This window comes from Corvus brachyrhynchos, unplaced genomic scaffold, assembly GCF_000691975.1.
Source record: "Corvus brachyrhynchos isolate BGI_N302 unplaced genomic scaffold, ASM69197v1 scaffold112, whole genome shotgun sequence".
NCBI lineage: Eukaryota > Metazoa > Chordata > Aves > Passeriformes > Corvidae > Corvus > Corvus brachyrhynchos.
In genome coordinates, this window is record NW_008236765.1 from 81,619 (window position 1) to 96,735 (window position 15,117).

At 41.8% G+C, this 15,117-nt stretch overlaps 1 protein-coding gene across 4 annotated transcripts in view; it reads left to right on the forward strand.

The window, feature by feature from the left end:
* BMP2K (BMP2 inducible kinase) overlaps positions 1 to 15,117 on the forward strand; it is a 31,368-nt gene that overhangs the window by 5,282 nt on the left and 10,969 nt on the right. The window contains exons 7-14 of one of the 4 annotated variants that reach the window (XM_017727330.1): positions 1,673 to 1,776; positions 3,198 to 3,277; positions 4,098 to 4,258; positions 5,562 to 5,731; positions 6,347 to 6,442; positions 7,123 to 7,319; positions 8,124 to 8,281; positions 11,335 to 11,448. In XM_017727330.1, coding sequence (XP_017582819.1) covers positions 1,673 to 1,776; positions 3,198 to 3,277; positions 4,098 to 4,258; positions 5,562 to 5,731; positions 6,347 to 6,442; positions 7,123 to 7,319; positions 8,124 to 8,281; positions 11,335 to 11,448 — 1,080 coding nt within the window. The remainder of the gene's footprint in view (positions 1 to 1,672; positions 1,777 to 3,197; positions 3,278 to 4,097; positions 4,259 to 5,561; positions 5,732 to 6,346; positions 6,443 to 7,122; positions 7,320 to 8,123; positions 8,282 to 11,334; positions 11,449 to 15,117) is intronic. The other 3 variants (XM_017727331.1, XM_008644858.2, XM_017727332.1) reach the window with 3 other exon arrangements.

A 15,117-nucleotide genomic window follows, 5' to 3' on the forward strand; every position in this document is an offset into this window, starting at 1 on the left:
GAACAAGAAGCAGCTCTGAGGCTTGTGAATCATGCATTACCCAGGCACAGAGATGTGGGAGCTAATATTTACAGTAACCATCAGTATTGTCTTTGTTTTCCACTTAAAGTAGGCTCACTTGAAAGAGTGAGATGGACAGAATATGAAAAATTCAAAAGGTTCGAGTAGGAGCTCTTAGAACTTTAAGTTATGGATGTGTTGACCAAGTATTTGATACTTTTATGTAATAGGCAATGCCGAATCCAAAACACTTTTTTGAGTGCACGTTCATAACTGAGAAACAGCAGTTGTGATGGCAAGCACTTGCCTTCTGCCAGTACTGACAAAATGAGACAAATTTTCAAATGACTTAAGTACTTTTCTCTGTCACAGTGTTACTTTTTTTTTTTTTTAGAAGAGTATGGGTTTTAATCTTTTCTCCTATGTCTGAATGCAGATTTTTTTAATTCAGTGAACTGCTGTGCCAAGATGAGCAATACTGACATGGAATATATGTGGGTGGGGCAGAATGTCCTTATGTAAACTTCCCTTCTTTCTGTTTGGAGTGGAAGCCATAAAAAGCTGCAGTTGGTCATAAAAGGTATTTCAGGAACTGTGGCCTTTCTCTCTGCTCTTTTACAAGGCAGAGGCTGGGGAGGAACAAGCTGGACATGATCCAGTCCGTGAATTTAACATTTCAGAGTCAAGTGGCGGGAGTCACTTCAGTGAGTCTTCTGCTTCCATGTCATGGTGCTGCAACTGAGTGTTGGAATCCGTTATTTTGTAAAATCTCTTAAAAATTAAACTTGCAGTGAACTGTACAGAACATGTACTAATGGTTTTGTGTAAAATTCTAGAATCTGTCTAAAACTATTTTTTCAACCTATTGAGGATTTCTTTTAAAATGATGTGTAAGGTTGGCTGTACTACTGAGCAGTTGTGCAAATGTCGTTCGCTTTGCTTGTCAAAAGTGAGAAGTTATATTTTGATAGGTTGTTCATTACTTCATAGCAGAGCATTTTTAGAGGCTTAGGATTTTTTTAGAAAGCATATTTTATTGTGTATTTAGGTTCTCTGATTATCTAGGCAAGATTGCCTGATTACGTATACTCTGTTATGTTGGAGACAATATACAGTAACTTTGATTTCTTGGAAAAACACCAAACATTTTAATTCGGGAAGCAAATGTTTGAGAGGGAGTATCAGGAATTGTGTGTCTTGTCAGGGAGAAGTCCTTTTATTCATGATACTGTATTTTTTTATATGCAAGATTGTTCATAGTCAATGAAACCTACAGACAAAAAGTGATAAACCTTAGCATGATGCAGTAAGATCTGTCAATCTCCTTTTAGCTACAGTGAATTTTGTATTAACCCTGGGAAATGTTAGTACTGTGAGTTGGTTTTGTGCTGTTTCTCTCTGCAGTTACTAATTCCTACTTCAGTTTAGCTCCCTTTTGCACAGCTGAGTGTCAGGATATCAAGCAGCATACATGTTCTACAATTGGTTTTGACCCTGTAAACCATTTGACTTGACAAAAAGTATTAAAAATCCCCCGAACCCAAGATAACAGTGGAAATGACTGATGGTAAGCTGATTTGGTGGAACTGCTGAAGTTCTCCTTGCTGGTAGCATGCTGTCTCAACAGGCTTTCTGAGATCTAGCAGTGATATGTCTTTATCAATTTTTGCAGGATATATGCTTGAACCAGATCAAGAGCAGAGACCTGATATCTTTCAAGTGTCTTACTTTGCCTTTAAAATTGCCAAAAAGGATTGTCCAGTGTCGAATATTAATGTAAGTGCTCTTGAATTCCTTCAATATTTTCAGTGTGTTATATAGGTAGCATTGACAAGTCTATCAGATTAGCTGACAGATCAGGTCAGTTCTGTCATATGCCTGGTTCCTAAATGTAAAACACAGCAGAGACCACGTCAAGCTGATGTTGTGTACACGCAGTATGAGTTCTCCGTAAGCAAAATGTGCTCTTAATTTTGAGGGCATAGTTTCATGAACTGCATTGATGCTGCACCGATACCTGGCTTAGGATTTAGCCATTAGCAGTCTCTTAATACAATCAATATGAAATATGCAGTTGTTAACCTTGTTGACAGTAGAAGGCTTAACGTTGTAAATGGAGTGTCAAGAGCGTGTGTTGTTTGCTCTCGATAAACCCTTTTCTTAATCGTCCTTAGCAATTTTGTTAGTCTGCTGGGAGGCTCCAGTGAGCTGGAGAGCAAACACAGCAGTACTTGGGTCAGCCTGCGTTCTTACCCTTGCTTTCCATGGGGGTCTGAGCTTGGTCTGCAAGATCACTTGCTTCACAGGTGTAATTACTGTGCCATGGAATTTGGGGACACTTAGCTAATGTTGAGTATTATAAAGTGGTTCTCAAGGCAAGTATCAGGAAAAATCCATCTGAAATTGAGTTTGCAACAGGTATCAGTTGTAGTGCTCTGTCTTCAGAGGCAGACAAGTGAACTTTCTGAGATCGCTTTGAATTCCTTTTTTCCTTTATCACTGCAGAGGGAGGTGCTCCCTAAATTTGAGCATTGCCTTTTGGAACCACAAACTAAAATAAACGAGGAAGTCTTGAAATACTTGATAGTTAACTGTCTCTATCATTTGTGACCAGATTCAGATTTGCGTTCCTTACGTGCATTTGTCATTAGAGACGATGGGTTTCCTTCTTTGTCCCCAGCTGCCGTATTACTTGTAAAACATAATCTAGATGGTGTGGAAGTCATTCAGGAATGTGATTGAGGTGGGGGTAAGATAAAACCCTGTAGAAGCTTTGGTGCTGCATGGTTTTCTGAAATTTGTCTTCTGGTTGAAGAGCCAAGTGTGCTAAGAACGGTTTCCTCCCAAGATTGGCTTTGCTTTCGTTCTGGAGCTTGAGGCTGAAGTAAGTCTCTGTGCACTCGCACAAAAGTGCTTGCAGAACATGTTCTATTTTATTGTTGATAGCTGGTAGTGAAAATGAAGTGAAGTAGTTGGCAAAACAGTCAGACCAGTCAGGTTCTGCTTTACTTCTGCAACAGATTGAGAGGATATAGAGGTACTGTTAAGATAAAACCGTTTCCATCTACAGCTGTGAGTTCTGCATGAAGCCTTGTAACGTGGAGGTCTTGAATCCAAGTATTCCTCTTCAATATGTAATGAATTTTTTTCTTTCAGGATTTTGGTTTTTTAATTTATTCATATTTATTTTTCCCAAGAATTCTCCTGTCCCTTCAACTCTTCCTGAACCCATGACAGCTAGTGAGGCAGCTGCTAGAAAAAGCCAAATAAAAGCAAGGTGAGCAGAGGATCTGACTTTACATTTTCTTTCTCCTAGTGTTACTAAGACACATGTTTGTTTAAAACCCATCTTCATACTCTCGTTAATAAATGAAATATTACCTCAGTAAAAGAAGTCATTAGATAAACTGCATTTCTAAGAGCTTCAAGTCTGTTTGGATTCCACTCCTTTGCTTTTTTCATTATATTGAGAATCTCGGGAGCGAAACCGAGAGCCTGATATTTTGTAGGTAAATGGGTTTTGTTAGTTGTTTTTGACAAATTCAGTTTTTTATGGAAAAATATTAACTTTTTTGTCCTTGTTAGTAAAAACAAACCCAAAACCTTGGAACTTCTTATTCATGCTTCTGATTTCTCCTATGATAGACTGTGTATGCACTTTAGGCTGGTGCTGGATAAATCCTTTACCCTTTCATTCCTTGTTAATCAAGGTTGTTTGGGTTTGAACCTACCAGCACGTGTGACTCGGATATTTTTATATTCAGCTGTCATTATCAGCGCCGTTTGCAAAAAATAGAAACAAAACCGTAAGAAATTAGTATAAGTAGAAATAATTTGACCTAGCACGTAAGGTTTTCCTTTCTTGTGTTTCTTGTACATATGAACAGTAGTCATGTTTCTCATTACAGGGTTGTGGACTCATGCACAGGACTGGAGTTTTAGGAAGCAAATTTTAAGATGTTTACGTGCAGTGCAGAAGTAGAGTAGCACATGATTAAGACATAACTGAGCTATTGAGAGATGTACCATGTGTAATTTGAAGTAGAAATAGTTGTCTTTTCATCAAGTATCTTATATGGGAAAAATTGCCCTTTCAGAATAACAGATGCTGTTGGACCAACAGAAACCTCAATTGCACCACGACAAAGACCAAAGGCCAATTCAAGCACTGCCCCTTCCAGTGTTCTGGCGATCCAGAGCTCAGCAACTCCTGTCAAAGTACAAGTTCCTGGGGAATTCGGTAGTCGTGGGCAAAAAGGTAACTTAAAGTCTAAGGATGGACCAAAACAAACCAAGAAGGAACTGTGCCTTTATTCTTCTTCTTGCTCTACTAGGGATAACAGTTAAAATTCAGTTTTAATCTGTCTTATTTTTTTATATACCAAAAACCAAATCTTCATCGTTTCTGAAAGACTTTCAATGTGTGAAGTGTAAATTTGAGGTGCCACAAAAACTAAATGCAGATTGAGAAGTGAAGGTGTTTAATCATTATGCTTAACACTGGTTTTTGAATTAACTTGCCCACTGCAGACAGAAGATCATGCTTGTTTTGACTTGCAAATAATTCACAAAAAGTACAGAGCCCTTCTGTATCAGACTGGGTTTTTTGTAGTAGGAAAAATATTCTCCTGTGCCTCAAGAAGTCATGAGGGTAGCACCAATATGTTGGTGGTATTCGTAGGCTGGAAGCAAGTCACTTTTCTCGTGACTGACAGATTCATCCCACATGGCACTGCGAGTGCAGGAGGAATTAGGGGAGACTCAGTCAAGTTAAATGGGTTTTCGAAAAATTCTTGTTCTTTTTCTCATACAGAAGGAGTTATGGCTCTGCTAAATATTCACTTAAATAGTTGACATTCATACCTAGAACACTTTCTGATTGCACTTCATGCTGTTATGTGTCTGCTGCAGAAGAGTAGCTTCAGGGATGGTATTGGAGAAGTAGCAAAAGGCCACTGGGAAAGTTTGTGTCCCAGGTGTAAGTACTTTTTACTAGGTGGGATCCACATAACATCCAACTTGAAAAGCTTTTTCTGTTAGGACAAGGAACAGATCATTCCTGGGCGTTTCAGGAATATAAACCACGTTGTGCAAGAAAGACATTTATGGTAGTAACTGTTTCTTAAAAGATTGCAAAAGCAATTGAATGGCAAAATTAATCAGGTGTTCTGTTTAAGGGAGTTTGATGAGTGAGCTAATACTTTCCTTAGGGGAAAAAAATGCAAAATACGTCTGTGTTGGATGCATACAAAAGCTCTATGCTCTGAGGTAAGGGTTTGAGATCCTGCAGTGTGTAACTTAAGTGTTAGTAAAGCAGAACTCTGGAACCCAGCTTGCTGTCATGAGACCAGAGGAAGCTTCCAGCATCTTGCAGGTAGAAATGGTTCATTTTCAGGCCTGGAATTACTTTTAAAGAAGTAAATGTGGTGTCTGCCAGGTGTCCTGGTTGTCAGACTGGGAAAAGAAGTTCACAGACAGTGTCAGCTTGAGGTGTCAAACTGCCAGGGAGAGCTCTGGCTGAAGCTGAGGGGTCTGGATGTCAGTAGTGTTGTCTGTCACAGGAACCACGCGCCCAGGGAACGGCCAAGACATCTCACAGTCCCAAGGGACCACCCCACAGCAGCACAGGGTGCTCCAGCAGCTGCAGCAGGGAGACTGGAGACTGCAGCAGCTGCACCACTTGCAGCACCAACAGCACCAGCCTGCCATGCAGGATGCTTATATCCAGCAGGTACAGTCAGATCTGTTAGACAAGTGTCTGAGACGTATTGTGGGTGGTTATAACGCTTGGAATCATGTGCCAGTTCCACACTTCTGCCGTTGCTGCCTGTACTTTTCCAGCTGAAAGAGCTTCTGTCCCTTCTTAGTATTGGTTTGTCCCTTCACAGGCCCTGTAATGTTTGTCCTAGAAAGTTGCTTGCCTTGAGCTGTGTTGTTCTTGCAGTGTGACTCTGAATTCCATCTTGCTTTGCATCATCACTGTGTGACTTAAATAAAGGCTTTATCCTTGTGTAAAGGAGCTTGGGATAAACGTTAGGAGTGATTATGGGTGATGATGTTGTGCTTGCAGTAGATGGTTGTATGTGCACCAGTGCTGAATATGTAGTCTGATTTTTTTGTTGTTGTTGTTAAGAATTGGCTGGGGAGTGGGGGAAGGAAAAAGCTTCCAAACAGAGTGATTAAAATGCGGTGACTCAATTGCAAGCTGGTTCTTGATTATGTGATATCTTAATTGAAAAATGCTGTGAAGTCATAGATGTGATAGTCAGAAGAAGCATTAATTAAAATATCTGCTTATTTCTGAGGGGGCATCGTGACTTTTTAAAGCTGTTTTTTGTCTTTCCAGTATCACCAAGCAGTGCACCAGCAGATGGTCCAGCAGCAGCTGTTGCTGCAGTCTGTGTACCAGCAGCAACCTGCCCAGTCACAGTATCCTGCCATGGTATGTCACAGAGATGGTACAGTCTTAAAATATAGCCTGTGCTTGTAAATCTCTTGTGTAGATGCAGGAAGAGAAGTGCCTGGCTAATTGTACTGAGCTCTGGGCATGGTAAATAGTGTGCAGTTGGGCATCTAAAATGGTATTTAGTTGGTGGGAAGTTAACCCAAACTAGGTTATGAAAGCTTGTCTGGAGGTGCACTTGTGTATTAATAATAGGATGGGATCTATCCTGAGTTTCTTAAGAAGGTCTGTGCTTATTTGAAATATGCTTGGTTAAAGTTTCCAGTACTGGCCACAGCAACAAATACATGTTATATTACAAAGTGACAGAAGACAGTGACGTCCAATTCTTACTTGAAAAGCAAGAGAGTTAACTGCCAGAGTCCATTTTTTAAAAATTGAGGAGAAACTGTCCTGAAATCTTGTATTAAGATTTAAGAATAGAGCATGGTGAAAACACAATTAGCAGTGCTGCAGTAGCATATAGCTGAGTTGCAATAATTACAAAAATCTAAGTGGCAATACACTGGAAAAGAAAACCAGTCTCACTGACCTGTTGGAGCGGTTTCTCTGCGCCCGTGTGTTCTGGAGGGTGGCGGTGGTGGGTGTGTTTGGCTGCAAGAGCAGCGCTGTTACTTAGCAGAAGAGATTAAGGCAGCCCGTGTGTTCTGGTAACACAGCCCCAGTTTCCCCAGGTGCAGCAGTACCAGCAGGCTCTCCTGCAGCAGCAGATGCTGGCTCAGCAGCGGGCACAGCAGGTGCAGTCCCCTGAATATATCACTTCTCCACAAGACTTTGCACCGGCCTTAATCTCCTACCCCAGGTCACTCCCAGTGCATGGTGGAACAGTGGCAGATCTTCCCTACCCTACAAACAGGTAAGAATTGTGGCTCAGGTGAGCCTGGGGATTACTCGTGGCTTGCATTACTAATTGTGGTTAGCACTGCCAAATCCTTTCCTCAGAAATTACTTGCTTTGATAGTAAGAGATTACTTAGAGCAGTTGGACAGTGGGTGTTCAGTGGTAAAGGATATTTTGGGAGCAAAGTTAGACAGTTTGTTAACAGATGAGCCTGGTACAATTTCTATCTGTCTTCCAGTATTTCTTGTTCATGGACAAGACTCCAGGAGCTGACTGCTAACCACTTTGCTTGGGATGGTCAATAGCCTATGTTGAATGAGGTTATCTGCATCTGAAAGCAGTTTCAAACACCCTATTAAGAGCAGCTTTGTAGTTGGCATTGATGTCCTAGGGCTGCTAACGCCTGTGCTCAGAGGTGTGACCTGAGTATTTAACATGATGTACACCTCAGAAGAGATGCGGTCCCTCAGCAGTGGCCCTTGGACCTGCCTTTGCTTAATAAATGGTAATAAATGATGGCTTTCTCATGAATTCTGCCGAACAACAGTGTATGTAATAAAAAAAACCCCTTCCTTTCTGATTTAAAAAAACCCTACAGATTTGTCCAGCTTCACTGATGTTAGAAACCAGGATATATATTTATATAGCTTCCTACTAGGCTTCCCTTAAATTGGCCTTCCGATTTTTTGGGATGAGCTCTTAATGCACGTGTGCTGCTTGGGTGTAGGACTTGGTATCATGAAGCATGTCTCAGATTTTGACCCTGATCCCCAATCCTGTCATGTTTCTCTTTATTTGCTTCCTTGAACTGACTCTACAGGTCAGGTATTCCTGATGCTGAAGCGATTGCCAGTTACCCAAAGCAGAACATCAGTAACCCACCTGATATGTCAGGTTGGAATCCGTTTGGAGAGGACAATTTTTCCAAGTTGACAGAGGAGGAACTGCTGGACAGAGAATTTGACCTGCTAAGATCAAGTAAGGGACGCTTGAAGGCTTACTTTGCTTCCCAGTAAATGAGGGCTCTGTGGTTGCTCAGCAGTTCCAACATGTCCTGCTTGTCCAAGGACCGTGCAGGCTGTGTACACAACATTCTTTCTGAGCATTTGAGGGCACAGTTGGGCCTGTCTTCCTTTCCTTCTCCTTTTTGAAAATGTGTGCACTAGGAACTCACTGTCTGAAACTGGTAGTTACTGGCTCAATTACTGCAGAAATGGTAATACCTTAGCTCTTCCACACTGCTTGTGTCACCTTCACTGACAAGAGGCTCTCAACAGCAGAGATATGTTGTCAGATGGGAAGAGAATTTTGCCTGCTTGCTTTATTCCTTTCCAGCTTTTTTCTTGCACACCAGAGCAGAAGATTCTATGGGTCTGATATGTCCTTTGAAGATGCCTGAAAGAAAAGTGATCTATTACATTATGTTAATGTTTTGTACTGTCCTTTTTGAGTGGCTATATGTAAGGGCTGCTTTATTGTACTGATATGGCAATAGTTGAATAAACTTTTTCCTCGTGAAGTCAGTTATTTCCATGGTTTTTACTTGGAATTACTTTGTGTTCTTAATTGCTGAACACCTGCTTGTTAGTTACTCTTCCTATAACTGGTTTTGTTGAGATCAGATTTATTAGTGGGACTTGGAAGATGTGACAATATTAAAAAACAGATTGTGTATGCTTGGCTGTCTATCAGCAAGTTTCTTGCAATTAAAAGTACAGTAAAGTTGAATTTCAAGTAACTTAAAAAAACTACCTTTGCCTACAGTTGAGTATTTTTCTTATTGGACGTGCACGTTACCTGTTAATCCTTTAGGAAAGTGACTGGGTGGGTTTGTTTGCGAAACTCTGGATGATAGTTTTCCCTTGTATCCTGTGTGGATCGAATCAGACTCCTGTTTCTGAGATGGGAATGTAGCCTGCACACATTTTACAGTCAAATGTCTCACCTCTAGCTGGGAAGAATGGCTAATGTGCTAGCTGAAATTAAGCGTTCCTTCCAAATCCAAGTTAAGGATTTGATTCAGTAGTAGAATTGAACATCTGTAAGCATGCTCCTTCCAAATGTGGCCCTAAGTCTTTTGAAATAATGCACTCGTGAATCTGGAGCAGGTTAGTTTGAACCAGAGGTGAGCTCAACACTGTCCACTTCCAGAATCCATAACTGCTGGACTGCTGGCAGTACTTGTGTAAGTTTGGGGAGATTGATTTGGTTAAGCCACAAGTTTTGTCCAAATGCAAGTACCAAAGAAGATTATAACCAAGGCACGTTTTGGGCTCAGGTCTTCAAGGTAATTCAGTGCGCAGGAGAGCTGGATGTGGTAACACACTTGATAGGCTGTATCTGAAAAGTAAACTAAACTCAATGGTGCAGCTCTGCTCAGTTCTAACCAGCATTAGGGATTTTAGTCACTCACACAGAGAAAATGCAGAAATAACCCCGAGTTACTCCCTTGCCAGCAGCACACTAGATGGCAGCCTTGTCTGTATGGGTGGGCTGCCTTACAGCTGCTCTGAGCTCCTGGGGCTCGGTGCCCCTCAGAGGAGGGGGAGCACTGGTGGTTTGTGTCTGTGTGTGCATGTAGATGCACACGTCACAGCCTTCAGAGACCTTTTAACTTGGATTTTTGATACTGAGGGTCTTGTGCCAAAGATCATATGAGCATACCTGGCAGTGCTAATGCCTTTGCTGCAGTCAAAGCAGAAATAATTATAGTTCATGTTGTCCACTGGTACTTTCTCAGACTTGGCTGGAATAATGAGAGATCAGGAGATTTATTGTAAAATTAAATCTTGTACCTATAAAATTGTCTTTAACTGCGTAATACTGGAATTTCCTTAGATATGTATTAAGGTTGAAGGCTGAGTTCTCTTTAGTTGTAGGTTATCTCTTATGAGGGAAAAAGGCTGTTGAGTACTAAGTAACTTTTTTGCCATCTAGAGAAAAGAGAATTGCAGATGTAGATTTGATCAGTGGTTCTATTTTTCTGTTACTAAAGCCAACTGCTGTCCTGTACTTGATAATTCACATGCAGTGGTGTGTAAGTTTGTGGAGCTGAGTAGTGTTCAAAACATGAATCCTTTCTTCCTCTTTTCAGGAGCCTAGTTTGTATTGTTGGACTGATGCTTTATACATAAATTAATGATGGTTCTGAATCTGGCAAATATTTTTAAAGCTTACACGTTTATGACAGTAACACCTAAGTGAATATACACAGCGTTTGTTAGAGGATGAAGATGTCACAATTCCTCAGGCTGGCATTACCATCAGATTGCCTGTGTTGAGGGGCTTAATGGTGTGTGCAGTGATGGGTTCTGCTGGGGTGATTAATCACTTCTCTTGTAAAAGGGAATCCAATTCCTAGGACAGAATACATTGCTTATACTTGGTGAGTGTTTTCCTAGTAGAATGATGCTGGTTTCAGTAAAAGGTCATGTGCAATTGGATGGATTTCTGAACTGAGCACCTTTGTGGAGAGCTGTGACATGGAGTGACAGATTGGAGCTCCTGGCTCTTGTTGTTTCTCTGTTGTTGGTGTTGCTTTGATCATCAGTTAGGGATGGGCCAGAAGTGACATCTGATGCAGCATTTCTGACAGCATTATGAAGAAGTAGGTTTCCTAAACAGCTCCTGTAACCACTTAATCATCTGGGCAGAACTGGGAGCCAACAAAGTGAGTCTGCTTTTTCACAGGGAAAAAGCCCCCAGCCCGGCTTTCATAGCATTGCACAAAGACTGTTGTTAGGCTCAGGATCACCCTGATGCTCCAGCAGGGACAGGTGTGGGTGCAGAACCTCCCAGGCACTCTGCCTGTCTCCTTGCCAGTCTGTGCAGTAGGAAGGAGCTGCCCAGACCAACTGTGCAGGCCAGAGCTGTGCTTCTTACTACCCTTTCTTTGTCAGAACCCCCTGCCAGAGAATATATTCCTCTCTCACCCTGTACAGTGCATAGCTTTGCATAGGTGTAAGTCCTGCCATTTTTATTTTATTTTACTTTACGTTATTTTTTGTTCTGTTTCATTTTGTTTTTTACAGACAGGCTGGTGGACAGGAGAGCATCTTCAGATAAGAGTGTGGAGCCACATGCTGCTCCACAGACAAGTCCTCCTGAAGATCCGTTTGGTTCTGTTCCTTTCATTTCTCAGCAAGGCAAGTTCCATCTGTGACATGATTACCTCATAGCTGTATGCATACATACATATAGGTGTATGTATCTGCTAAAGTGTGCACAGCAGTTCAGTGATCAAAGAATGGCAAAGGGCTTGGCTGCCTCCTGAGAGCACATGGGTTGAAGGGATGTGTTAGTGTGTTCATTACCTCCAATTAAAACCACCTGTGCATCCATCTCCTTGTGCCTGTGGAGCCTTGGGACAGACTGTGTAGGGTGTGGTTCTGCTGGGCCAGTGCAATGGGCGTCACCTGGGCAGAACCACAAGTGCTTTTGCTGAAGGAGAATTCCTTGCTAAGGCCAAATTTTGTTACTTCCTTGTAGTCTGCTTCTGACTCACACAGTTTCTGTAGTTCAGTTCTCCAGCCAAGTGAAGACAGTAAGCTTCTACGCATTTAATGCACAGTTTTGGTACAAGTTGAGTCAAACCCCAACATTTTATGTTTTCTGTACATGGGGAGGGTGGGCATTCATTATTGCTTTTCAGTTCAGCTTTGACTATGTTTACCTTGAAGGGAAGTAAAAATAATGTGTTATGTGGGCATTGTGAGTGGGAAACTGCATCATCCTGCAACTTAAGCAGCAGTTTTAACATTCGGTGGATCAGCACTTTAGTATTGATTTTGGTACCTTTGACAAAGTAAAGCCTGTGTGGTAGTTGAATGGTAAAAGGAGCATCAGTCACTTCTGAAGCCACTTAGGTTTTGCTGCGAGTTCTTGTGTGGTGAAGGTGCCTTAGTATGACTCATTCAGACTGTTCTTACGGAAGTTCAAAAACTCAGGTAATGTGCCTTAAAATAAATCAACTGGGGTCAACCTAAGTTAGTATCTGTGTTTTCTTTCACTTTGATCTTGTTCTTGGAGGTGCTCCGCTAGGGCTGCATAGCACTCACGAGTGCTCCACGTGGTGAAGGGTGGACAGGGTAACGCTGTTGTGTTCTGCAAAGCCTTTGGTAAAAATCCCTCTGTGCCCTCGGCTGCTTCCTGTCCCTAGACCTGAAATCATTCTGCTTGGTCTAGGACTGTGTTCCTAGTTTGTGGTGGTGTTCCGCTCACTCAGGACAAGTTTGCTTTCTGTCACCTTGTTCATGTTCAGTAGTTCAGTGCCATGTGAAAGCCATTTAAGTGAAGAAGGGTTTGCTCTATAGGTGCTGTTTGGAAGGGTTTTCCCTGGCATCTTCATTCCAGAGGTTGCTTTGACTTATGGGTGAGCCTGAATTCACATGCAAAACAAAGAGGAATAGTTTACACTCCATTTAAAATGGGGACCATCAGGTACTCAGTCTCCTGCCAACTATTCATGCCCTTGTGTCCAGAGATTATTTTATTGCTTTCCTCACCTGAGATCTTGGAAATGCATTTGACTGTTGCTGGTTTTGGGATGGTTATAATATAGCTTTAGATTGTAACCAATGTCCTCACTGTATTGTATCACGTGCTTTATTTTTGTTACTTGAAATCCAAGCTCTCATTCTTGACATAATGAAAAAAAAAACGGAGCTGCTTCTGTTAAGGGGAGGAAAAATCCCCAGAAATTCAGTTGTGACTGAAAAACCAGCCTGTTTGAGACATGGTGAACTGGTAGCTGTGGCACTGGGAAAAAATCATCCATTTTTCAATGGCCTTTTTTCCTATGGACTTGTAACTGGCATTTAAATGAGTCAATACTGGCTTGGTTTCAAGGAAGGTATTGTTAGTTATGTGTTAACTGTGAATTGCACTTAGTAAACAAATCAGATACAATAAATCTTTAAATGTTAATATTTATCTTTTAAAAGCTGGTTTGTGTTCCCCACTGAATCTTTGTAATGTCTTGAAAAGAGGTGTCGCAAGACATCTAAGAAAAGGAGAAAGCTGTTGGACAGACTTGGACATATTTAATTTCTAGCTGAGGGCTTTCTGGGGCAAGCTTGACAAATGTGCCTCCCTAATATTTTGATGTCCGCTTGTACTTAATGCTCTTGTGTGACATGTTCTTTCTGGTTTGTTCCTCGTGATTGTGAAACATGTAACTGAGAAGTAAACCACCTGTGTCCCTTACTCAGGGCATCCAAGGTCAGGTGACTGCTCGGCAAGTGGAACAGGGGGTTCCAGCATTTGCGAGAGAGACTCTCGGATCTTGTTAAAGCACAAGCTTCATTTCCTTATTGTAACGTGTCTTGGGCCAAATGTGAAGATTGTTAGCACTGTTTGCCATGGGCTCTGGCTACTGAATTCTGACTTGTTGAATTACAATGAGATGAAATGTTGACCTTATAAACACAGGATCTTTAAAGTAAATAAAATTGACTTTCTTGAAAAGTGACAGTTCTTACTGAAGTTGTGTTCTACTGTATTGGCCACAGTTCCAACTCAAAGGTTGGGTCTTTTCTGCTTGGTTTTCCTTGCTGTGGCATCAGTCTGATGTCTAAATGGTGTATGAGGGCTGTGGCTCAGTAGAGTCACCCAGCGGATTCCTCCTGTTCTGGAGGCTTAAGGGTTCTCTGCTGAAAGCAGCTCTGCACTCAGTAATAAACTGGTTCCTGTCACCTTTTGAGAGAGAGCTGCAAGATGATGAATATCGTGTGTTGTCTTTTGACTTACCAACATCAAGTGCTGGTCATCTGGCAACGTAAGTGTCACCAGGTATGTTAATGTGTGTCTGGGAAGGTGAGGCAAGGGAGCAGCAGAGGCTGGAATTGGAAACCTTCAGTCATCGCTGGGAAAGTCTATGGGCTGCTGTGACTTGGGATATTCTCTGTGGAGCTGCGAGTGCATTTCAGGCTGGCACTGCTACAAGGATCACCAGGAAAAGGAACGTGGAATTGGATGGACTATAGCTGCTTGTCTGTTAGACCTTCTGTGCTTATTCTTGTCCGGTGGGAATGGAGAGCCAGCAGCAACATGTGTCCCTTGGCATGCACAGACGGAAGGAGGTGTGAAATGAACTAATGGGTGTTGGGTTCCTCTCTATCTGGGAAATAGGGAAGCACTGTGGAAGTTCTTGATGTCTCTCACCCTTGGTGTGTATCCTATTAAAAGCATTCTCACAAGTAAATTTGCTACACACACTACTTTATGCCTGAATTTTTGTGGAAAATGGTAGTGCCCTAAGACCTGAGATGACTGGAAAAGAAACTCGGCCCTGGAAAAGAATTCCAGTGCTTGATCTGATAGAAACAAACCTGATATTGCAAACTTCTTAATGAAAGAGAGAAGACAGCACAATTGAATGGCCAGCACTGGGGCACTTAGGCACTTCACATGCGGAAAACAGATCCTGGTTCTGGAATGCCCAAAACTGGATGGTGACAGTGGAAAAAAACATCTCCTGTGGTCAGCATTTTGGAATGGAAGTTTTTGATTCAAGTCTGTGTTAACCAGCTTGTGTTGTAATCCCCTTGGTTACTATCAAGTGTTTCAGAAGCTCAGGAGAAACACATCTTGTGCTGCTTTCAAATGTAAGAAGGAAATGTCATGAATATAGTATAGTTTGCTGGTGAGTTGTACTTGGTGCCTTTGGTCATCTTGCCTTTATTCACACTAACGTCTGTGGGATGAAGCCAGGCTAGGATGGCCTTTTGCTTCCCTCAGCTCAATACTGTGATTCCCAGAAGGAATACAAGCATTGAGGTAACACTCAAAATTATATGGATGGGCTGTGTGCGAAG